General features: G+C 40.4%; 1 protein-coding gene across 4 annotated transcripts in view; it reads left to right on the forward strand.

Moving 5' to 3' along the window:
• The window catches only part of LOC137171199 (unconventional myosin-XVIIIb-like), a 61,189-nt gene that overhangs the window by 25,395 nt on the left and 10,486 nt on the right, over positions 1–25,308 (forward strand). For all 4 annotated transcript variants that reach the window (XM_067575016.1, XM_067575017.1, XM_067575018.1 and 1 more), the window contains 23 exons: positions 1,861–1,981; positions 2,069–2,216; positions 5,030–5,213; positions 5,299–5,449; positions 6,560–6,669; positions 6,773–6,838; positions 6,925–7,053; positions 8,038–8,181; positions 10,593–10,682; positions 10,793–10,912; positions 11,152–11,257; positions 12,634–12,758; positions 12,852–13,006; positions 14,221–14,344; positions 17,014–17,214; positions 17,306–17,416; positions 19,075–19,179; positions 20,243–20,404; positions 20,497–20,610; positions 22,011–22,127; positions 22,211–22,294; positions 22,498–22,635; positions 23,036–23,221. In XM_067575016.1, coding sequence (XP_067431117.1) covers positions 1,861–1,981; positions 2,069–2,216; positions 5,030–5,213; positions 5,299–5,449; positions 6,560–6,669; positions 6,773–6,838; positions 6,925–7,053; positions 8,038–8,181; positions 10,593–10,682; positions 10,793–10,912; positions 11,152–11,257; positions 12,634–12,758; positions 12,852–13,006; positions 14,221–14,344; positions 17,014–17,214; positions 17,306–17,416; positions 19,075–19,179; positions 20,243–20,404; positions 20,497–20,610; positions 22,011–22,127; positions 22,211–22,294; positions 22,498–22,635; positions 23,036–23,221 — 2,991 coding nt within the window. The remainder of the gene's footprint in view (positions 1–1,860; positions 1,982–2,068; positions 2,217–5,029; positions 5,214–5,298; positions 5,450–6,559; positions 6,670–6,772; positions 6,839–6,924; positions 7,054–8,037; positions 8,182–10,592; positions 10,683–10,792; positions 10,913–11,151; positions 11,258–12,633; positions 12,759–12,851; positions 13,007–14,220; positions 14,345–17,013; positions 17,215–17,305; positions 17,417–19,074; positions 19,180–20,242; positions 20,405–20,496; positions 20,611–22,010; positions 22,128–22,210; positions 22,295–22,497; positions 22,636–23,035; positions 23,222–25,308) is intronic.

A 25,308-nucleotide genomic window follows, 5' to 3' on the forward strand; every position in this document is an offset into this window, starting at 1 on the left:
TCCAGTAAATAAAAAGTTACCTGTGCGTTATTTCTTCTAAAGTACACTTGCTCATTTAAGACCATTATTTATCTGGTCTATTTATCTTCATCTCAAATCGTCTGGACTACTGCAATGGAGTCCTGTTCGGGGTTCCCAGTAAAACCCTGGACAGGCTCCAATATGTCCAGAACTCCGCTGCCAGGGTTCTTACCCACACCAAACCCTGACTCTCATCCACCTACATTGGCTCCCTGTGAAATACCGCATCTCCTACAAATCCCTCCACTTGCTGGCCCCCCCAGTACCTTTCAGACCTCCTCCACCAACACACACCTTCCTGAAGCCTGCGGTCCTTGGACTCGGGGCTGCTCTCCACCCCCCCCTCCCACCAGCCAACGTAATTTCAGAGACAAAGCTTTCAGCGTGGCAGCCCCCCACCCTCTGGAGCTCTCTCCCTTCTGAGATGCGTAACGCTCCTACCCTGGACTCTTTCAAATCAGCCCTCAAAACCTTCCTCTTCGCTCAGGCTTCTGGCCCACAGTTAACCAGTTAACTTCTCAGTTGCTTATTATTTAAGCTCGGCTTAGTTTTCTTTTTCTCCTTTTTTGTAAAGCGTCCTTGGCTGTTTTGAAAGGCGCTATATAAATCTAATTCATTATTAGGGACCGAGCCCAAAAGGCAGAGGATACCCAGTAAAACTGTAGTCCTTGCCTAAGGGCAAGAACCCTATTGTCTTTCTTTCTTTCTTTCTTTCTTTCTTTCTTTCTTTTTATGCCACTTAAACCCTAAATTTGACCCCTTAAACATGCTCAAAAACTCACCAAATTTGGCACACACATCAGGTCTGGTGAAAAATTTGATAAAATGTAAAAATTAACCCCTAAAGTGCCAAAATGTGCTCTCTAGCGCCACCTATGTAACTAAAATGGCCGCCACGGCCCGTAGGAATGTCGTAGAGAGCTCAAACAAAAACTCAATTATTTGTCTCATCAAGACCTACAAATCATACAATGACATCCCTGACCTGAATCCAACAGGAAGTCCGCAATCAGCCTTTCAAAATAAGACTTTGCCCCAATTTTTTGACCCGAACAAACGCTATCTCCTCCGAGGGCGTTAATGGTATTGGCTTTAGACCTTGATTCATGACTTATGACACTGTCCTGAAAAAAACAACAACTTTGTAATAACTGGAACGGTTTGGATTTGATAAGCAGAAAATTCTCATCCTGTCGATCAATCTTTCAAAATAAAAGCACACCACACTTGTTATAAATATCCTTCATTTTTAAAAAGCAAAACGATCTGATCCCGACGAGCCAGAGTGTGAGGTCCCGACCAACGCTGCTTGCAGCTTTAATTATTATTGTTATTATTATTATTATTATTACATTCATAGTAGCCTTTACATCATTGTGTAACAGAATGAATGTCCAGGTGTGAATGTGATCAGGTGTTCCTGCAAAAGAGACGCTGCCTCTCAGTGAAACTTCCCTGAATAAATAAAGGTTAAAAAAAGATGATCAGATTATATATTAAAGTTTGGAGCTCGACACTTGAGACACACTTTGCTGGATCATCAATCTTAAAAAAAAGTTTGACTTGTTTGCTTTAAAAACTGCACAAGATAATGACAGCGAAAAGACGCCTTTGGCAACATTAATCTCACACCAGCAATATTCTTTCTTAAAATTAATTACAGATCCAATAAACTCTGTTGTTTCTGGCTCTCTTTACTGAAGAAGATGAATATGCCAAAGAAATGTCCAGCAGCTCAGTCCATCATTATCTAACGCAGCCAGAAACTGAACGACAAAAGCTAATTTTTCTCTTTTTATGGTAATTATATATCATATATATGTGTGTGTGTGTTTTTAGATCCGAGCGGCAGATGGAGACCCTAGAGGTCTTTTATGGGTTCTGGATGAGGAGATGGTCACACCAGCCTCCAGTGAGAACGGCGCCCTGGAGAGAGTCTGCCAGTATTACAGCAGCACTGGTAAAAACAAACACACATACACACTCTTTAAAACATGCAGTATGTTCAATCAGTGGTGGATGTTGTGAATATTTATGTCCCTGGCAGTACGTCAGTGCGAGCAGCCGCTACAGTGTGAGGTGAACCACCTGATGGGCCGTGACCCGGTCCGCTACGACCTGACTGGATGGTTCGGTCTGATCCAGAACAACCCGTCTGCTGTCAACGCCATCTGTCTGCTCCAGAACTCCACCATGTGAGTCTGTGTGAAGGCCCTGAGGGGGGCTGAACGCTGATACTCACTCATTAATGTCAACATTTTACAGTCAGCTGGGCTCAATCTCATATGTGTTAGATGTACAATATATGGCCAAAAGTATGTGGACAACCCTGTCTATGTAGTTTGGTCTGAGTCTGTTTTTCTTGGTTTGGTCTGGGCTACTAGAGGATATTTTTTATCTTTTCTATCTTATTATCAACAAATCTCATGTTTGGAGTGAAACCAACAATGAATTAATCTACTAACAAGTATTGTGTGTGTATCCAACGTCTGATATATCTTATTCTTCTGTGCTGTTGTTGTCCAAAAACTATTAAAAACACTTAAATGAGCCACACAGCTGCACTGGGTGACATGTTCCTTCATCATGAAGAGTTTGTTCATGTCAGTTTGTTTAGAAACGGCTCCAAAGACTAATAACAGCATCATGTTTTCAGTCTCCAGAGAGTAGTTCTGTGTAAGGCTGGTTCTAATGTAGCTTGTTGTGCTACGTATCACAACCTCTTGACTTCCTACTGGAGTTTATTGAGAAATTTACAGTGCAGCAGTGCTTCAGTTCATTGTCTCTCCATCTCACAGTCCAAGATCGCTGTGAGATTTGTGTCTGTGCCCAATAAATCAAATGCTCGGGGACTTAAAGATCTCAGGTCTATAGGTCTCAACTCTCAGCTCATGAAATACTTGGGTATTTTCAGTAGGCAAGTCAATGCAGGTCAATTGGCCGATAAGTTTATTGACTGTAACATAAACACCACCACTGTTGCATGAGTTATGGACCTCACATCTAGACCCCAGTATGTGAGGCTTGGATGTGAAGTATTAGACACCATTATTACCAACACAGGCCCCATTTGTTCCCATTTTTATTCACTTTATAAACCTCCGACTGCAGCCAAGCATCTGAGAAATCTTCCGATGGTTCTGCACTCGTCAAAGACAACCACCTAGCTTACCAACAAGATGACTTTGTGATGAAAATTTAAATATAAGTAAGACCAAGGCTGCAGTGTCCCCTGTCCTGATGAAAGATGAGCCCATTGAGGTGGTTTCCTCTTCTAAGTACGTCGGTGTCCTTGTGGATAATAGGCTGGACTGGAAAGAAAACACCAGTGCCAACTTTGGCTGGTTTTCCTCAGGAAGCTCCGGTCTTTTGATGTCAGCAGGCCGCTCTCCTGCACGTGTTTGAACAAAGCTTTTTTATTTAGCAAGTGTCCTATTTTATATCATTGTCTGTTGGGAGTGCAGCTTGAGCTTAAGAGGACGGGAACAAGATCAATAAAACTGATCAGGAAGGCAAGGATCCACTGTTGAACTAGAAGTGATCACAGAGCAAAGAATGAGTAGGAAGCTCAAGAGCGTCATGCAAGATGAGGATCATCCAATGTACCATGTTTTTAGTGAGATGAAGAGCTGTTTTAGCAACAGACTAAGAGATTCAGGAAGTTCGTACCTGCAGATTTTAATGAACGTTGTCGTTGACTGTCACTGTTGATGATTACGATGATGATGATGATGATGACTAGGATGGTGGTTGTACTAAGGGTCGTGGTAATGTTGGCTCCATGAATATGTTGATGTCATATATAACCACTACCATTTACTAGTGCAGTTACATTGATGTTTACACTATTTATTATGGTGCCTTTTTTCCTATTGTCTTACCTGTTGTCTGTCCTGTATGTATGGTGGCACTCAGTTTCCACCCTGGAGGATTTTGCATCGTATCGTAGCACAAATTTCCTGCACATGCTCAGTTGGTCTGCTGTACACATACTTGTAGAACTGGAGTTAAATCTATGTCTGAAATCCCTCCCTATGTCCCTCATTCACTACTCTGTATATATTAAACACTCAATAGTTAGCAAATATCAAAATGAGATTTCAGCACAACAGTAGTTTTTTCAACAGTTTTATTTTTTTAATTACATTAATTTATTTGCACATTGAAGAATACATTTTTATATATCTTAGAATGAATATTATTTGATTTGTACACAAAGACATTTACATATTATAAAAACACACTTTTACCTCCGTTTACTCAGTTCTACGTGAATTCAAAGTGAACAAATGCTTGTGGAGGAGAGGAAGGAAGCTAAAAGCTAAATCTAACCTCCAATACAGTGGATAAATTTACACACTCAGCATTCTGACTCCCAAGAGGGTAAATATACTGCAACATATAGTAAATAGGGAGTGATTTCAGACACAGCTACTGTGTGGAACACTACAACCGTCCAGTAACTGTATTTACTCCCATTCATCCAAGCAGAGCAGCGATCGTGGTGAACAGAAGGTTTGCAGTGTAACATGGCTTTGCTAGATGTGTGTTACTGGAAAGGAGAAGGTTACTGAGTGTTTCTTCAACTTGCTTCATGTTGTCTTCTCCACCACCATCGGAAAAATGTAGGAGAAGACACAAACAGTCTAAAGATCCACTAAGAAACTGATGAAGAACTGGACTCAACCCGATCCAACACCTTTGGGTCATATCGCCGCCAGTCAGTGTTGCACCTCACTGATGCTCTTGTGTCTTAATGGGAGCAAATCCCTGCAGCCAGGTTCCAACATAAGGCTGAAACCAGAAGATTGGAGGCTGTTGTAGCAGCAGATTAACCCCTGTAGTAATAATATCCAGGTGTTGATGTACTTTGTTTGATGTCCGCGTACTTTTGGCCACATTATGTATACATCCAGGGCTGCTGTACTGGAAAACAGATGTTTTTCTAGATGTTGACAGTTGACAGCGGTGTTACATGGCCAGCTTCTCTCTCTGTTATCTTCCTCAGAGGGGTGGTGAAGGCCATGTTTACCCCAAAAATCTCTGTGCCCCCCATGTGTCGAGGTCTGGGGGGGCTTGAGGGCAGCAGCCAGCGGTCTCTGCAGAGGAACGGCACCATCAGGAAAACCTTCAGCGGGGGGATGGCGGCCATACGCAGACACTCCCAAAGTATCGCAGTGAAACTACAGGCTGTAAGTCTCCCAACACAGTCGTTACCCTCCTGAGAGTATTTCCACCGTATCGCTGTTCCTCTCGCTCACTGTCTCCACCGTGCAGGACGCTCTGGTGAATCTGATTCGTCGAGCCCGACCGGTGTTCCTGCAGTGTGTAAGTGCAAAGACCGACGGCGGAAGCTTTGATGTCCCGGCCCTCAGAGTCCAGCTGCACTCCACACAGATCCTGTCGTCCCTGCAGCTCTACCGCACAGGTCAGCACATTCATAACTTTAACCCCCCCGACCCCTATTTAGCATTTTTTAAAACTATATTTGTATATTTGCTCCTGAAATACAACCTCAGTTGGATCCAAAATACATGATGTGCACAGTACATCACTCAGTCTCATTACAGTCGACAGTGATGCAACAAATAAACATCTGGAGAGATTCAGTGGCCACCTTATAAACTAAAAATGTCAGTTTGGCAATCTATCATTTTTAATACAATATTTATTTGGTCTTTGACCCGTATGTCTTAACATTTAAATATTAGATATTTAATTGGCTAAAATATCAGCTTATGCCACAATTGTAGGTGTTGTATTATCAATACATCTGGTCAATATTTTTTCCAAGCAGCAGAAGTAAGAATATTGAACAGCCTTCTTAGATCAGGACTGAGTAAACGATCCAATATTTCAGCAAAAATGTAAATATTGTATTAAAAACCCTGACACTAAAACGGCTCCTGCCTACCTGAACTCCCTCATTCAGGTCTACACTCCCTCCTGCCCACTACGCTCTGCCAACGAAAGGCGCCTGGTACCACAACAGGGCCCTGAGTCACCAGCCAGACTCTTCTCCTCTGTAGTTCCTCAGTGGTGGAACGAGTTACCAAACTCTGTTCGATCTGCAGAGTCCCTCTCAATCTTTAAGAAAAGCTCTTTCATGAACACCTCTGCACTTGATGGACTGTAGGGAGACTCTAGTCATTGTCTTGTTGCACTGCCTGTTGGCATCTACGTCCTATCGGGCCCAAACTTAAGCTTTATGGCACTTTACTGGTGTTGTTGTGACTAGATCCTTGCTTGTGTTGTATCAGTCTCATACGTACGTCGCTTTGGATAAAAGCGTCTGCTATATGTAATGTATTTGGTGCATTTCCTCCACCTGCCGCCATTTTGAATTTATGATTCAGTATCTCAAAATCACAGAGAGTCAAAAATGATATTCAGATGGAATTGTAAACAACGCTTTGGAGGTTCAGCACCTGCTAGTTGGGACATGGTGCTACAACTTAAATGGTTCTAAATTCATGAAAGTTTCATCTCAAGTTACGTTAATTATGTTTAATGTCTATTATCTTTCTCTTTCTCTCAGGTTATCCGGAGCACATGACTCTGAGTGACTTCAGGTGTCATTTCCAGGCTTTGTCTCCTCCGATTATGAAACGTTACGCTTCTATGTTCGTCAGCCACGATGAGAGAAAGGTCAGTGAGATGAAAACTCTCTCATACAAAAAAAAAAACACCACCGCGTCTCTAATCTGCAGCTCAGAGTTAAAAAAAAAAAATCTTCCTCTCTGCGTCTCAGGCGGTGGAGGAGCTGCTGGTGGAGTTGGATCTGGATAAAAAGAGCGTCGTAGTGGGAGCCAGCAGGGTGAGAAGAGGCTCCTCTTATCTAACAGCGGAACATGAATCCGGCTGATGTGACTCATGAATCCTCTCCTCTCTGCTGTGTCTCAGGTGTTTATGAAGCGAGGTGTGCTGCGTTACCTGGAGCAGCAGAGGGATCAGCAGGTCACCGGCTGGCTCGTTTATCTACAGGCCTCCTGCATGGGACACCTGGCCCGACAGAAATACCGCAAACTCAAGGTCAGTGTCTTCACTTTACTTTACTTTAGAGGAGTTGTGATGCAGCTGCTGAAAAGTGACCCACAGTCCAGCTGAGACACCACAGGTGAACAGGAAGTACAAACTCTCATCTCAACACAATGAAATCATAATCTTAACATGCACCGTATGTCACCTTTATGCCACTTTTATATATTTCACCAATAAAATGACAAAACATACTTTCACAGTTACTCAGAGCCCGAGCTGATGTCTTCAAATTCGTTGTTTCGTTCAACCGACAGCTGGAAAAAGATAAAAATATATTCACTCTACTATCATATATCACATAGAAAAGCAGCAAATGTGAAAATTTGAGAAGCTTCCAGAGAATGTTTGTATGTAGTCAAATTTATTTATATAGCTCATTTCATACGACAGGCATGAACTCAACGTGCTTAAAAACAAAAGATCATACATGACAAAAAACATATAACATTACATATATAAAACATATGAGATGGTAGGAGTAATCAATAAGCCCATCTGGATGTTTTTCTCTCTCTGCACATTCATTTTTTATTGTTATTTGCGTCTTTGTTTGATTTTAACTGGTTCAAATAAACTCAAACAAATGTTTTCTTCAAAATGACTGAAACGATTCATCGATTATCAAAAAATTGTTGCTGATTAATTTACTGTCCGCTAATCATTCAGCTCTTATCATGAGTTTTCACAGTTTTAATCAGTATGTAATCAGTAATAAATGGTTTATAACTCACTATAATGTATTAATGTGTTTGTCAACAAGTGTAACTCCCACACAGTTATAATGATATAAAATATGTCTTTATAGGAGGAGTTATGATTGATGTTATAACTCATATATATAACACCTGTGTGTATGTGTGTGTGTGCGTGTGCGTGTATGAGTGTGTGTGTGTGTGTGTGTGTGTGTGTGTGTGTGTGTGTGTGTGTGTGTGTGTGTGTGTGTGTGTGTGTGTGTGTGTGTGTGTGTGTCTCCAGGTGCAGCAGATGGCAGTCAGGTGTCTGCAGAGGAACCTGAGGGCCATGAAGGTCGTGGCCAAGTGGAGCTGGTGGAAACTTTTCTGTCGAGTTCGTCCCATGCTGGCCGTCAACATGGACAATATGAGGCTCAGGGCTAAAGAGGTACACACACACACACACACACTTACACACACACACACACTTACACACACACACACACATTAATTATATAGTCTTTATAATCATCCACAGACGTGGACGAAATTATTGGTACCCTTGCGTTTTATTAAAATTCTGCATCATTCTCCCTGAACATTTTATTATCAGTGCATGTCTATGTTTGGTTTGCAGTGGAAAAAACAAAAAAAAATTGTGAAAATAACTGAATTCCTGCTTATTCTACAAAATATTTTGGACAAAATTATTGGTACCCTTTAGAAGTTGTAAGAAATAATTGATTTGTAGTGATACTTTAAGCAGAATATTGTGTTTTAATTAATGTCACAGATGTTTTCAGTCTTATAATCACTCATGCATGTTTTGTGCCACTGTGTGCATCACATTGAACATGGAAAACAGAAGGAAAACTAGAGAGTCTGAAGACATTAGAAACAAGGTAATGGCCAAGCAGGGTCAACATAAAGGTTACAAGACCATTTCCAAAGAGCTTCATGTTCCTGTGACCACTGCTACCAATATTATTAAGAAGTTTAAGGGCCATTGAACTGTAGCCGACATCTCTGGACGTGGTCGAAAGAGGAAAATTGGCCTGAGATTGAAAAGAAGGATTGCTTGAGTGGTCAAGAAAGAACCAAAGAAAACTTTGATCCAAGCTGATCTTCAAGTTTCATGTCGCACTGTCTGTCGCCGTCTGAATGAAAATGGGCTCCATGTTAGAAGACCCAGGAAGGAAAAAACTTCTAAGAGAGAGACACAAAAAAGCCAGTCTGGACTTTGCCAAAATTGCATATTGACAAGTCGCAGTCCTTCTGGGAGAATGTGCCTTTGGAGAGATGAAACTAAATTAAAGCTTTTTGGTAAATCACACCGACCCACCAATCACAGCGTGAAACACGGAGGAGGCTCAGTGATGTTTTGGGGATGTTTTGACTCTGTGCAGCTTAATGAAATCAGAAGACAGCCCAGTGTCAAAAAGCTGTGTCTTCCAGCAGGATAATGACCCCAAACATACATTAAAAAGCACCCAAGAGTGGATGAGAAGAAAACGTTGGACTGTTCTGAAGCGGCTGCTATGAGTCCTGATCTGAATCCCATTAAACATCTGTGGAAAGAGCTGAAACCTGCAGCTGGGAGACAACAGCCATCAAACCTGAGAGAACTGGACCAGTATGTTAGTGGACCAAACTACCAGTGGAGACGTGTAGAAACCTTATTCAGAGTTACAGAATAATGCAGTTATTGCCTCCAAATGCTGTGTTACAAAATATGAAGTTAAGAGTACCAATATTTTTGTCCATTTTAATTTGTTTTATTGTATTAAATAATATGTTAAGTTGTAAATCAAAAGCAAAGTTTCAGTTATATTCAATGTGAAATAAAGACTGATGGATACCATATACGTCTGTCAGTTTCAACTTAATACTAAAGCGATCAGATAAATGTAGTGGAGTGGAAGTATAAAGTAGCATCAAATGGAAATACTCAAGTAAAGTAAAAGTACTGCAAAATTGTTCTTAAGTGCAGTACTTGAGTAAATGTACTTAATAGAGATGTGCAGAGAGCCCAGTATTTGTATTTGTATTTGTTGAGGCAGCAAAATTATTTGTATTTGTATTCGAATAAAGGTGGAAAGAGGTTTAAAAATCCTGTTTTTGTTTTTATTACGCTTTTGATTTTAGAAATTTAAGGTGTTACAATAAGTGTTCATGAAGTGTTCCCTTGGGAGCACTTCATGTCTGTCAGTAGTTCAGCTTTATCTCTGGGGAACATCCCCCAACTCCGGGACTGATGTCCGAATTAGGAAATGTGCGTCATGTAGCAGGTGGATGTGACTCCCCTCATTGAGACCTGCTGATAGACGTCACAGCGGAGCAGAGGAGAGATAGTGATGTAACCGACCTGTGTGCTGGTAGTTAACATGATTTTTTTTCTTCCTGAAAACAAATAATTTTAAAAATATTTGTATGAAACAAATATTAGTTAAAAAAACCCCACTATTTGTGCTTTTCTGAATAACGTATTTGTATTCGGGCACACCCCTAGTACTTTCTATCGCTTGTTTTCTAACAGACATTTGAAGGGTGTAAAGTGCACTATTTGTTCTTTAGGTGAATAAAAGTAACAAAAAGGAAACAGACAGACAATTGATTAGTGAGAATAATGGGAGTTCAGTTCAGCTGGTGCAGCACCTGCAGCCTGCAGACAGGAACAATCACCGCGAGCAACAGGTGGGCTGCCATCACAGTAACATAGATACTTAAAAGATACTTAGAATAATGGAAAACAAACAAGTCATTAAACCGATCTTAAGATGTGATGTGATATGAAAAAAAAGATGTTTCCCGAGGCTGCGAGATGCTGTTTTTCATTTTATTTTATTTTTTTTTTGTCAGGATGAGATATCAGCACTGAGACGCCGTCTGGAGAAATCAGAGAAAGAGAGGAATGAGCTGAGGCAGACTGCAGACAGCCTGGAGACCAAGGTTTGTGCTGCAACACACACACACACACACACACACACACACCAACACACACTTAAATACATGCACACACACACTCATGTTGTGATCTCTGTGTGTGTGTGTGTATGTAGGTTACAGCTGTGACATCTGAGCTAAGCGATGAGCGTTTCCGTGGTGACGCGGTGGGTCAGGCTCTGGATGTGGAGAGGGCAGAGAGACTTCGGCTCAGCAGGGAAAACAAAGACCTGCAGGTAGACCGACTGTCGCTAAGGAGTTTGTCACAGAAAAAAAAAAAGTAATCTATTAGCTACTCATTACTCCATCCTGAGGAATGAAGTAATAAAGTAATGTGACACTTTTCTCTCTTCTTCTTCTTCTCCTCCTGGGTGCAGTGATTTGTTGAACTGCCTGTTATATCACTTCTCTATTACAAACCTTGAATTATTGCATCCTCTTTATCGTCAAGCGTGTCCTCTCTATTAAACCTCAGGCTCGTCTAGACCAGTGTAAAGTCACCATGGAAACCCTGGAGAAGCAGCTGGAGGAGGAGAAACAGAAAGCCCAGATCGCTGAGAGTCACAGAGGAGCAGGGACAGGTAAACAGAGCTCGTCTGTGTGTCATTCATATGTCTGTTGGGACTTAAATCCAGTGATTCCCAACCAGGATCACTTGTGTGTTGCCAGAGGGTGTGTGGAGGGATTGTGGGGTAGGGGGACATATTCTGCCTTTTTGTAATTTTCTGTCATTTATATCCTGTCATGATGTCAGATGTTAAACATGGTCAAAGTTCCAAAATTTGAGGTGAACGTCTGTAGAAATGCTGCCTGCAAGTCAAAACCCAGGGCTTCAACCTGCTCTGAACGCTTCGTTTGCAATGTTTTATTAATTTCCTGACGAGATGATGTCAGCTCATTGCGTACATCCATAAACAACCATCTGTTCTGTCGTCTTTGGTTCTGAGGTTCACATGCGTAAATCAGATCTGATTCAGCTCCAACATGCACGGATGGATTTGAGAAGTTGACATTTGGAGTAAAGAAGGAGAAAAAGAAGTGAAATCCTGCTACTATAGTTTGCTAACGTAGCCTATGGAGTTGGAGGAAGCTTCCTGAAGCTGACCAATCAGAACAGAGTGGGCTCATCAGGAGGCGGGGCCTTAAAGATACAGGAGCTAAAACGGCCTGTTTCAGACAGAGGCTGAACTGAGGGGCTGCATAAAGGACCAGTAGAAGATAAATAAGGAGTTTTTAACTGGAAATCATGCAAAGACATTCAAGTTGAGCTAAATGCTAACATCAAATTAAACAAAGTCAGGAGATCAAAGTTATTACAATTCATCTTCTGGTGAACATAAATGTCTGAAACAAATTTACATGTTGTGATATTTCACAGCAAGTCTACTTGATGGATTGACACATAATGTTCTTCAGACATTCATGGTTCCCAGATGATGTAATGATGTAATAACTTCGGTGATCCTCTGACTGTTCCTCTAGCGCCACCATTAGGTTGACTTTTTAGTTCTTTATTTAAATATCTAAACAACCACAGTATGTATGTTTAACCACAGTATAAACTGTAGTGACTTTGATCTCCTGACTTTTATTCTAAGCTCACCATTTGCTCAAAATTCCATGTTGTCCAATACTTTGCTTGATTTGGCCAAAAACCTGCAAAACTCATCAGCTTCAGCTCTACTGTGTGTTTAGTGCTAATTAGCAGATATCCACTAAAATGTTGGACAAACATCAACATGCTAGTGTTGTCATTGTAAGCATATTAGCATTCTGATGTGAGCATTTAGCCCCACAGAGCCGCTAGCATGGCTGCAGACTCTTCTGAGAGAGCACAGTTTCAACAAGAACCGATGATCTTGGGCCTCTTGGATCACATCATTAGATTTAGGTTTCAAATTTTGAGTGACCCTGCTCATCACCTCTGACAAAGTCACATCCGCCCCTCTTTACACAGAAAGTGAGCTGGCCATGCAGCTGGAGTGCTGCCAGACAGAGGTTGAGTTCGTCCGCAGACGGTTGAAGCAGACGGAGGAAAAACTGGAGGCAGAGCGACAAACCCGACAACAGCTCGATACCAAGGTGAGACAGGACACTGTGACGTGCACGGCAACACTGATGTGAGATTAAATGTCTGAGGATAATAAGACTGTGTGTGTGTGTGTGTGTGTGTAGGTGGCTGCGTTACAGGCCCAGCTGGAGCAGTCCAGAAGGAGTGGGACAGAACTGAAACGACACTGTCGCCGCGTGACCTCTGACCTCCAGGACGCCCGAGTCCTCACCGACAGTCTGCAGAGCCGGATGCATGAACTGGACCGCAAACAGAGAAGGTGTGTGTCCATATGCTCTGCTCATACTGTTTTACTAAGTATCTTTCAAACTATGATACCATCCTATCATCATATCATATGGATCTCCTGAGCCAATCATAATGATCGTATTAGGACCTGTCTGAACATATTTTAATAGATTAATATCAGCTAAAATAAACCTGAAAGTATGCAGATCCTTTCTTCACTCTACTGCATTTTGACTATTTCAGTCTGCTGCAAAGCTGCTCTTGACAGCCGGCCTCGACTGTTCAGCATTTCATTACATAATATGAGTGAAAATTACGGTGAATAATTACTTGGGAGCACCAGTGTGACTTGAGTTCTGACACCAGGATTGAAAAATACACAAATTCGCTAAACTCTGACACTAACAAATCTGTCATTTCTCCTCTTTCTTTCTTATTAGCAAAGAATAGTAATATACAAAACATTCATTCTTGTTCATTTCCATGGTTAACCGGCGCTAACTGTTGCTTTAATTAATGCCATTAATGTCAATTCTGTTAGAAAGTTAATGTGTCAAATGTCATCAGAGTGAGACATCTTCTCTCTAGAGGATACTTTTCTCCCAGTTAAATGTTCATCCATATCAGATCATTTATCAATTTAATAGTTTTGAACCAGGACCTTCAGTATTTTGATTAAGTAGCTCCTAATTAAGAAGGCTTCTGCTGCTGTTATATTATTACTACGTATATATTGAGCATCTTTGGCACAAAAGATGATTTTGGGATGAATAAAGCTCTATATTATGTCATTTACAGTTTGTAACTCGAGTGTCTTGATCTAGATAAATATAAGCTATTAAGGATGTATAAAGGCTGCAACTAACAATTATTTTCATTATCGATGAATCAGTTATTTTCTCGATTAATTGCCTAATTGTTTGGTCTACAAAAATTCAGAAAACAGTGAAAAATGTCCATCATATTCCAAGATGACGTCTTCAAATCTCTTGTTTTGTCTAACGATTCAGTAGCCAAAGATATTCAGTTTATAATGATATAAACTCAAGAAAAGCAGCAAATCATCTCAAAGAAGCTTAAAAAAGTGATGATATTCAATAGTAGTTGCTACATCATCTTATTTCTTATATCAGTTCTTCTGCTGTCTATCTTGAGGTTAAGATTATGTTTACTGTCAGTCAGTTAAACAACAGGAATTCTGCAGCATTTTTACCTGAAGCACTAAAGTGTTTGTGTGTGTTACAGGTTTGACAGTGAGCTGACGCAGGCCCTGGAGGAAGCCGACAATGAGAGAGAGCAGAAGGACAAAGCGTTTCAGGAAAACACGGCTCTGGGGGCTGAAATATACGCCCTGCGCCGCAACCTGCAGGTGTGTTTGTATTCACGTGTATACTGTATGTTCTGTGATGTTTATACAAAGACCTTGTAAGAAACTTTACTTGAACAAGAGCTGGGAGCATGTAATAACTTAGCTTCACTGACAGTGACACAATAACTTATTATTGTGTGTGAATGTGATCTCGGCTCTTTGTTGCCTTCATCTCTACAATAATGTCAACAGAGAGAAGCACTGATGATAAAATAATGCGCTTCAAGGTAAAATTTCAATAGCTATCATTCATCACCTGAAAAAGAGCACATAATCTATGGTGGATATTAAAGTTGTCACGTCTGATTCATGCCGTGGTGTCATGCCAGTAAAATGAGGCAAATTTCACCGTAGACCGATGAGTCAAAGACAGCCGTGCTATGAAAACAGTGCGGGGTCATTAGAACGTTTGACAGACTCGAAAAGATGCTTTTGGCAGCTCACGGCCGACTAAAAGGTTAACATCATGGCGTGTTACATGAAATACAGAATGAAACGGCAACAGATCTGATGGCTTCACTGGAGATGAAAAAAGACATTCAATAATAAAACTAAATGGACGTGTGAAGAGGAGGAGGAAGGAAGTGAAGAGGGACTTCCTCCTCATATGAAAAAAGAAAATAGCAGATTCAGTCAATCACAAACATCAAGATGACAGCAGATAAACAGATGGCTTTATATTTGATTTCAAACTTTTCAAGTGAATGTATGTGAATATTTTAAACTTTCAAGCAGCTACAATCAATATTTTTTATAATGTCAGTGTGTAATGTGTTGGTTGTGTCTTGTAGTGATGAACCTACAGAGAATTATCAGTGATTAAAAAGGAGCTATAAATATGAAACACAATAAAACAACTTATTCAGGTTTTTTGATTCATGTGACTACAAGGTTAGCAATGCAATTAACCTTCTTGGAATAATGTGTGAACGCTGCCAAGTCAGAGTCACAGCTGGTTGTTCTGACAACACTGTTATTATGTTCATGCACAATCACTTTAGCTCTTTTATCAGGCTCTTTAGCTGCTAGCTGTTCAACTAGCTCTTGCTAGCTTTGTTTGTCTGCCTTTTGGTGCTGAATAGAGCTGCCTACTGCTGCTGGAAACAAAGCGGAGGGGAGAAACAAAACCATAAATGTGCTGTAAAACCATAGACCATAAAAACATATGGACTTGTCACCGTGACGTTACCCATTGGTTTGCGAACTGCTGTTTTGAAGCCTCGAGTGTAGCAATTTGATCATCGCCATCTTGGATTTGGCCGTCGCCATGTTTGATTTTTGGAGCCAGAAGTGACCATATTTGGATGAGAGGGTGGAGCTGACCATAGTGCTAGCTGCTAGCTTGGTTAGCACGATGCATTTACAAGCCATGGTTAACAGTGATAATGCTAATGCTAATTTTCGCTAGTGAAAAACAGGCCTAAAACTGTTAAAACAAAATGTATCCTCTAGAAAAACTGATCATCCGACTCATTGATGGGTCTTTTATTACAACTAAATGCTGAACAAGACTTTTTTAGGTGACCACAATGTTACAATTAACTTTACTGAACTGAAAACACACTGAAATAGCAGCAGCTACACCTATACATAATGGTTACGTTACGTAACCAACGTTGTTGTCGTGGTGGCGACTTGTCAATCACAACGTAGCCACGCCCTAAAGCATACCCTGCTTTATCATCTATTTTACTCTAAATGGGACCATAATTTACAAAATGCTGTATCATGCTGTATCGAAGAAGACTTGAAACTAGCGATTGAGACCATAAACTCATTAGGAAACAGTTTACAGAGGGAATAAATCAGTAGAGAAGTAGGGTCATTTTCTCATAGACTTCCTTACAATCAGACTTCTTTTTGCAGCCAGTGGAGTCGCCCCCTGATGGCCATTAGATAGAATGCAGGTTTTTGGCACTTCCGCATTGGCTTCATTTCTCAGCCCCGGAGGTTGCTGCTTGTGTAAAACCAAAAGAAGGAACTAAAGGAGGCTAAAAGGCTTTGTAGAGCTGAAGAGCTAGGTGGAGAATGCCACCAATTTTCCACCTCAGCATGTGTTTCCAGGTGTTGTATAAAAAGTAGTATAAAGCCTTTTAAGTCTCCAGAGGGAGCTGCTGTGAAATCTGATAAATTGCCTAAATTGATGTCACTTGAGTCAGCGCTCGGTTTGGTCTGAACACTTCAATTTTGAAAAGTAAAGAAATCTGTGGGTGTGGAGTTAGAGAGAAGTGAGGTTACTAGACCTCTGTAACTCCTCGTCTCTGCTGGAGGCTAGCAGCTCCAGGCTTCATTAGCTGCTACTAACATCACACACTTAAAGGATTTTTCTTTTAAGTAAAACAAATGTCATGCTTTTTGTAAGATTGCATTTGTTTTTCAAAATAAGACAGACTTTTCCCTCTCTTTTCTCTTTTTTTTCACCACTCTGTGTGGACTGCTGTTCATTATTTTCTTTGTTTTTGTGTCTCTGTTCCTACGTGTTGGCGTGCTTTAGTTTCATCTCCCCTGTGGCCAAACCTGCCAAAATATCCTTGAGCAAGATTAGACTATTTAACCTGTACTGCCTCCGAAGGTGCTGCAGTAACCAGAGGACCAAAAAAACAAAGCAAACATTTCTAAGTTGAAGGATGAACACATTATTTTTTTATTATGTTTGTGGGTGTTTGTAGGAGAGCCAGTCAGAGGTGGACCGTCTGCAGAAGCAGAAAGAGGAGTTGTGTGCTCAGATCCGTGACCTCAGCCTACCGGTTGACCTCGCCGCAGATTCACTACCTGACCTCAAGAAACAGCTTCGCCTCCTTGAGAGCCAGGCCAGCGAGAGAGCGGAGGAAGTCACCAAGCTCACTGCCAAAATACAACAGCAGCAACAGGTGCTTACAATGCAAACAGACACATTCAAATGTTCACATATATTTACTTGCAGCTTTCCTCAACTTATTTATCCTTTGTCTTCTCTAATAGATCCACATGCGTTTTGAGATGGAGATGGAGAGGATGAAGCAGATCCATCAGAAAGAGTTGGAGGATAAAGACGAGGAGTTAGAGGATGTGCACAAGTCCTCTCAGAGACGGGTACGTCAACACAATGCAACCATTTTACCATTAATGACTGAAGGCCAGTCAGAGGTAAAGTACCAATTAAACGTCTGGATTTAGCTGAGTACAATGGTGGTGGAAATTTTGAGCCAGACTTCCAATTATTATGCTTTTTGTTATACAACTGTTATTATTTCAGGCCAGAAAATAGCTATTCTGTTTTCGTACATGAGGGCGATTTCTAGAAATAATGCCTACTTAAAAATTTAAGAATGTTTTCAGAGATTTTGGATTTGGGGATTTTGCTAGACGTTCATGGTCATCCCAAGGAGAGCAGACTGATCTCAGAAAGCCCCGATAGGACGATGATATAAATACCTCTGTAGCATTTTAAACTAGATATTTAAACTAGATATAATTCATTTGGGAAGGAAGAAAATGGATGAAATATTTAATATTTATTGCTGCCTAATTAGTGTGGTTGACATAAAATTGGATAAAATTGCCTTTTTTGTCTCCTACAGCAACATATCTTCTCTGTAAATCTCCTTTGAGAAAAACCAAAAAGGAGAAATGTATATTTTGTTTTCTTTGATTTCATGATATGATATTTTTACATTATTTCAATGAAATATTGTTCCATCAACTGTTTACGTAGCTGGAGACTGTATTTCCATGCAGCAAATCAAATCTTTTCATAAAGTGATAACGTGTCGTCTATCATCGGCAGAGCTGACGGTCACACTGAGCCTGATTGCATCCTGCTACACAACACAAGAGCCACAGACTCTGAACAACAACCCACATTAGCTTTCCTGCTAAACATGAACACACATCTTGTCCTGCAGTTTAGCTTGTTGAACAAGCCACCAAACAAACATTCACCACGGAAAAGTGCACCGCTAATGCCAGTTAGCAGCTAGATAGCTAATTAGCTGCTCAGCTGCAGCACATTAAACAGCATGTAAACATACCTGCGAATGTCACTTCGGACCTGTTAGATGCTGGTTTGTTCGTTGCTCTTCAAAACCCCTGTTAGCAACACACTGTCTGTCCATGACTTGTAGCTACAGCAGTTTGTTTACTTTGTCACCGTTCTGTACAGTGTAACACCAGTAGCCTGCCAGCTGCTGTCAATCAAACACAGACACCGACACACCCCCCTGCAGCCGAGTGAGACAAAAAGGAGCATTTCTGATATTTCCCTTTTTTCCTCATTCTAATTATACAAAACTATTAATACATTTAAAAACATGTAGACATTAGTTTTGACTGAAAAGAGGGATGATTAAATGTGATTTCAGTCAGACTTGTGCCTGGCTGAGCTTGTGATGTCAGCAACAAGGTTTTGGCCTCCCTTCACTTTTAGAGTTTACTGATGTCAAGCTGAGGCAGCCAGCAGACTTAATATATGACCAGCAGGTTGTAAGGAAAGTATTTCCTCTATGAAGCATATAAGTTTCTTCCCTCTGGCAGAAAGTTTAAACCACTAAACTCTGCTTGATTTATTTGCCAGATGATAGTTGGGAGGCCTCGGTTATTTTGTGCTGTTTATTTTTTTATGCTCCTTCACAGATGATGATGCTTTTATGCTTACCATTATGCATCCTGCTGCAGGGAAAATTTCTTGTCAGGGACAATAAAAGCTCCTTCAGACTGGCTGTTCATCTTCATTTTTTTTTGTATGTGTGTAGCTGAGACAATTGGAGATGCAGTTGGAGCAGGAGTACGAAGAGAAACAGATGGTGATTCATGAAAAGCACGACTTGGAAGGACTCATTGCAACTCTGTGTGACCAGGTACACAACACACACACACATTAAACTACTCAAAGTCTTTTGTTCTAGAAACATTTATCACATTATACTGTTCTGTCTTCCAATACAGGCAGAAGTCACCACAGTTATCTAGTTAGGAAAGACTTTTTTTTAAGGTGCAACGGCTATATTAACCTCCCAAAAAAACATAAAAAGGTCATTTTTTTGGACAATCTAAGCTAGGCTAGCTAGCTTTTAGCAGGACTAGTTTATCTGGTGTTACGTTTTTCTTCATTATAAATTGATTTACCTACTGCTTTATTTATGTGGTATAACAAACTCAATTCCTAAGATGTTGGAGCATCACAATCTATTTTTATTAATTTACAGGAAACAGTTGGAGAAAAGGCGGTAAATTAGCTTTAGCTAACGCTAGCTGTCACAGCCCTCCTGCTAACTGCTTAACTAGTAAATCAGTCTGGCTTTGTTTTTTGTCTCAATTTTATTTTATTTTTTTAATTAGTTATTATGCACTTATTTCCAGTGCATAATCATTTTTATGTAGTAAAACAGATGTCAAAAAGTCAGATTCTGATTTGTACACAAAACCAGAGTTACAATCTGCTTCACAGGTGCACCGAAAATACAAAACAAAATAAATAAAAAAGATATAAGTGACAGTTTTGGCTTTTCCTCTTCGTGTTTTTGTTTTTCGGGTGTGTGTGTATGTGAAGTTTATTCCTACAGAGACTGACTGAATGAGCGTCTGGCCAACTTTGGCACATCGCAGAGTCTCATTATTGTTGGTTAATGTTCTCGGGATGATGAATATGTCATTCCTACATTACAAGCTCCACAAAACAAGCATATGCAGCAAAGAGGCATGGCTAATTAAGTGCTCTGTCTCTGACACTACAGGGTTGTAAATAGACTCGTGACAAGTGGCCAGGACCTGGTCTGTGGCCAAGCTGGCAAACAGCTCAAGTCTTTCAAAGGATTTAGAGTGAAGAATGTGTGTTTTTTCTCTCCAAATAACTCTATCCTGTGTTTTTGTGTTGTTCTGATCATATCTTGAAGGGTCGATGTAACCTTTCTCGTTTTGCAGGTGGGGCACAGAGACTTCGATGTGGAGAAGAAGCTGAGGAGAGACCTGAAGAGGACTCATGCTCTGCTGGCTGACGCCCAGCTGCTGCTCTCCACCATCGACAACCCGGGCCAGAACCTTCCCAACGGCAGCAAGGAGCAGATAGAGCGCCTGCACTGCCAGGTACGCGCCCACCTGCGCACTCACCCGACTGCCATAAACATCTGCACTGTCCCCTTCTGTTCATTTCGTGAAACATTCATGTCTTTAATTAGCTTGAGGAGAGCGAAGCGAGGCGCCTCGAGGCTGAGAGCATCCAGACGACGCTCTCCCAGGAGCTGGAGAACACTCAGATTGAACTGGAGAATATCTGCAAGCATAAGAGTATGGTGAGTGTATACAGACAGGTGATGATTAAAGGACAAATATAACAAATGCAGTGCTTCCAAGTACAGTTCAGTGACTTGGGAGTTTTGAAGCTGCCTCACTAAAGCACTTTTCTTTCATCTGTCACCTATATGTATGTGAGACATTACACAACGTCTAGCTTCAGTCCACTGTCTGTATCTATACAGGATGTGTCAGGCACAGTATTGAGTTTAGGTCTCTCGAGCTTTGGCAGCGCTCAGAGATCAACACCCAATCTCTATTTAGAGGAAATAGAATAAAGTATCTACTCCATTCAGACACATGAGATGGACGACGGAAAAACACGGCTGTAACACCTCCTAAGTAGACACACCTGTAGATTCTTCAAGACAAAAAAAGCAAATGCTGTTTATTTATATATATATTTATAATAAAGGTGTGAAGTTTCTGACCCCTTGTCTCATGCACGAGGACATCTAACACATTCCTGAAAAAGCGGTTTCACACAATCCCACTGATCAACAGGTGGCTGTAATGTGGGCTGAGAAACAGTAAAAACACCAACAAAGAAGACTGCACTCTAGTAAACACAGATCTAAACAATGCAGGATTTAAAATATGTAGAGAAATCGCTTTGCAAATGTTTTAGGGAGGAAGGAAATGCATAATAAACATGTTTTTTTAGACCTCACAGACGCATTTTAGGGAGAAACACACAATTTAAGCATAACTTTTATTTATTTATGAGAAAACTCCACAGGGCACCTTTAATTTGGCAAATAACCCAGTATGATGAAATTTCTGTTTGTGCCTCTTAAAAATCTATTAAAGAATTAGAAATATTGCCAAAATGTCTGTATTATTGACACCGTTCTCAATTAAAAGAGTTGCTAAGTCTGAGTTAATGCTGTATTTACATCTCTAAACACAACAGGTTAAGACTAAAATATAGTATATAAATACTATAAATATAGTAGTCACTTAAAGTGGAACATTGTCCTTTGCTGCCTTAAGCTTTGACTGATGTTCAATTGTTAGATGTTATTTATGAGAATAATAAAACTGCACATTAACTATTGTAAATCAAAATAGAAGTTTAGTGATTTTTATTTCCACAAACACCGTGGAAGAGGAGGGTGAGTAGTTTTTATGAGTCGTGTCTGTAGATCTTCTTCTATTCCATGAATCAGTATTAAACAGTATTAAACAAAGTGTCCTACATAACACTTTTATCACCATCTATCTTCTCTTGTCTAGATTTTGGCAGCGAGTCAGTCAGAGGACTCTGTTTAGAAAGATTTTATCGAGCGAATCGGACTGAAACTGCAAAACTGATGGAAGGCAAACATAGGATTTTATGAGTGGAAATGACACTTTATGCATATAGTTCAGTCTCTCTCCTCTGTCCTTGTGTGTCCAGGTGGATGAGCAGTTAGCCTTGCTGCAGCATGAAAAGGTGGATTTGCTGAAGAGGCTTGAGGAGGACCAGGAAGACCTCAATGAGCTTATGAAGAAGCACAAAGCGCTCATCGCACAGGTATGGCTTTTTGTACTTGACACGGTGTGTCTCTCGTTAATCTCTTCACATCTCTAAAGCAAATCCTTCTCACTCTCGTTCAGTCCTCCAACGACATCTCACAGATCAGAGAGCTACAAGCTGAACTAGAGGAGCTGAAGAAACAGAGGCAATCTCTTCAGGAAGAGGTAATAGAAAATAAATGCAGCACTAAGTGGTTTATGTGCTGTAGTGGAGCTCTGGATCATTAAACCTGCAGATCTTAATAGAGCTTCAGGTGGATTCTTGTCACATTCACTGATGTATCAGTCCATAAATCAGCTCTCCAAATGCTTTTTTTTTTTTTTTTTTTGGCTCACTTCTCTCTGTCCACCTACTCCTCGTGATGCAGCTCCAGCAGAGTGTGTCGAGGGTGCAGTTCCTGGAGTCGTCCACTGTGGGGCGCAGCATCGTCAGTAAACAGGAGGCACGTGTATGTGACCTGGAAAATAAGTTGGAGTTTCAGAGAGGGCAAGTCAAGAGGTTTGAGGTAAAAAAATACTTCCCGATTTCAACACATAATTATAATTAACTTCATTTTTTTTTTATAAGAGCTTGATTGAGATAATTATACAGTAGCAGCTTGTGTCTAGAAGCACATCAGGGAGACTAAAGGCTGTAATAAAAGAAAAAGGAATGGTTAAAATCTTGTAAAGCTGAAAGGAGTTCATACATTCAGATATAGAAGAAATGTATTGTTTGATTTGGACAATCAGCTCTGAAAAGTTTAAGAATATTGATTTGTGAATATAAAATAATAAATAATTACATAAAACTGAGAGCTGTCATATTCAGTGAATCCAAACAATACATTTTTTCCAAAGTGAGGGGTTGATATGATGAGTAATAAAACGTGACGTGTGTGTGTGTGTGTGTGTGTGTGTGTGTAGGTGCTGGTGTTGCGTTTGAGGGACAGCGTGGTTCGCCTGGGCGAGGAGCTGGAGCAGAGCGCCCAGGCTGAAGCTCGGGAGAGAGAGAACGCCCGCTACTACCTGCAGCGCCTGCAGGACATGAGGCTGGAGATGGAGGATCTGACTCAGAGCGAGCAGGACAGCAGCCGCAGACGCATGGAGCTGGTAACACCATCAAAACACTGCTGCTTTCTCTTTTTTACAAGCTAGAAACTGTCTTCAAAAGGTGCAACAAAGAGAAAGTTCTCCAGAGCAACATCCCTTTTATATTATTTATGATTTAAAACTATAAACTCACTCTCTCTAAGATTTATAACAATGTCAGAAAATCACAAAAAACTCAGAGCTAGCACAGTTAAAAGAGAATTACTGGGGAAATCTATATAGATGTAAAGCAATCTATAAAACAAGATATTCAGAAACATCAAACTCCAAATGCTGGAGGCAGTTTTCATGGAAAGTATTCATAAGATTCTTTATCACAGGAAAGAAGAAGGCAGGAAGATAATTAGCACTATAACTAAACTATAAACTGGATAAAAAATACTCTGCTGAGTTTGAAGTCAACAAGATTTTGAAGATGGAGAGAAAAACTTACAAACATCAGAGTTGTGACTTTAATTACGCAGCAGACTTTGGCAGATATTGAACTGACATAATAAGTGCAGACTTGATTGCATTTACTTAATTACAGCTGACATATTTATTTTGATGAATTAATTAATATATATAATTATTATGTATGTGACAGTTTCCCCCTTTTTTCTGTTAGATATAGAGATTTATTGTCCCTAAAGGGAAATTTATTCATCCAAACCATAGAAACATTTTAACGCTACACATATACATGCAGACAAAAAGATTCCTACATAGTGCATACATTCTTGAGATTAACAAGGGAAGGAATTATGAACCGCTATGGCAGAAGAGACAAAACTTCTACTAAAACATGTTTTATTTTTTCTCTCCATCTAAGTGTCTGATATCTCCGACCAGACGAGAGCAGAGTTTAGAACTGACTGAGGGGGTCTCCAGGCTCCAGGATCTGAGAGGTTGAGACCAATGATTCTGGAAGCAACAAAACAAAAAATATACACATAAATATTGGAAGATTGCAGAAGTACTGCAATATAAACAATTGCAAAATATAATATCAGGGGGTCTGATGCGATAAATTATACATGAACATGAGTACAGGCTGTATTTAGAACAGCAGGACTTTGAGCTAACATGCTGATGTTTGGCAGGTATGATGTTTACCATCTTAGTTAACATGCTAACATTTGCTAATTAGCGCTAAACTTAAAGTAAAGCTGAGGCTGATGGGAATGTGTCTCTGGGGAACAGACACTGACATCCATTAGAGCTACGCTGCTGCTTCTTCTTCTGCTGCTGCAGTTAAAAGTAAAACAGACCATAAACAGCAGATGAAAACCTCCTCGCCAAGAAACGAAATAACTGCAGGGACAGAACACCTCGCTGCAACTTTCATTTAACATTTGATCACCACACAGCTCTACCTGGACACCACTGAGGCTGCTAAATATAAACATCTCCACCACCAACAAGCCTTAATCATATCCAAGCTGTGAGACGTTTTAGAGAGGCTGGCAAGGAAAAAAAACACACTTCCTCCAGGCTATGATTGAAAGCACAACACACTTTCCAAAAACAAAAGTCATTTCTCTACTGTTGTCATGAGCAAAAAAACAACAGCTGGCGTATTATCTGGAACATTTGAAAACATCACTTTCATTACTGCGGAGTATAAGATCTTGATAGCTGGAACAGCAGCAGAGAGAGTTCCTGCTCACTCACAGAGGATGATCACATAAACACTTGTAAACATGTAATAACTACATGTTTTAATAAGGTTTTTTGCTTATTTTAATCTTGTTTTTATCAGTGTCTTGCAGGAATCTAATATACCAGTAAACTGTAAAATAAGCTAAATCACAGTGGAAACAGATATTACAACAACTATTCAAAACAGGACACAGCAAAAGTATTCAAATCAAAATTGTTATGGAATTTTCCATCTCTGGAGGTTACAGATTGGGTTACATTGGCTCAGGCTTGGCTTTGAGGGTAATTCTTCATCAGAGATTAAGATATCTTCTCCTTGAGACTTCAGCTGTCTGTGATGTTTTGGGGGAAGGCAGAAACCTCTCTGATAGAGGGTATATCAGCATCTCCATGGTTACCAAGGTCACAGGAGGCCTCCCTAAACAACACAGATAGGTGGATGACAC

The sequence above is a fragment of the Thunnus thynnus genome, chromosome 19 (assembly GCF_963924715.1).
Source record: "Thunnus thynnus chromosome 19, fThuThy2.1, whole genome shotgun sequence".
Taxonomy (NCBI): domain Eukaryota; kingdom Metazoa; phylum Chordata; class Actinopteri; order Scombriformes; family Scombridae; genus Thunnus; species Thunnus thynnus.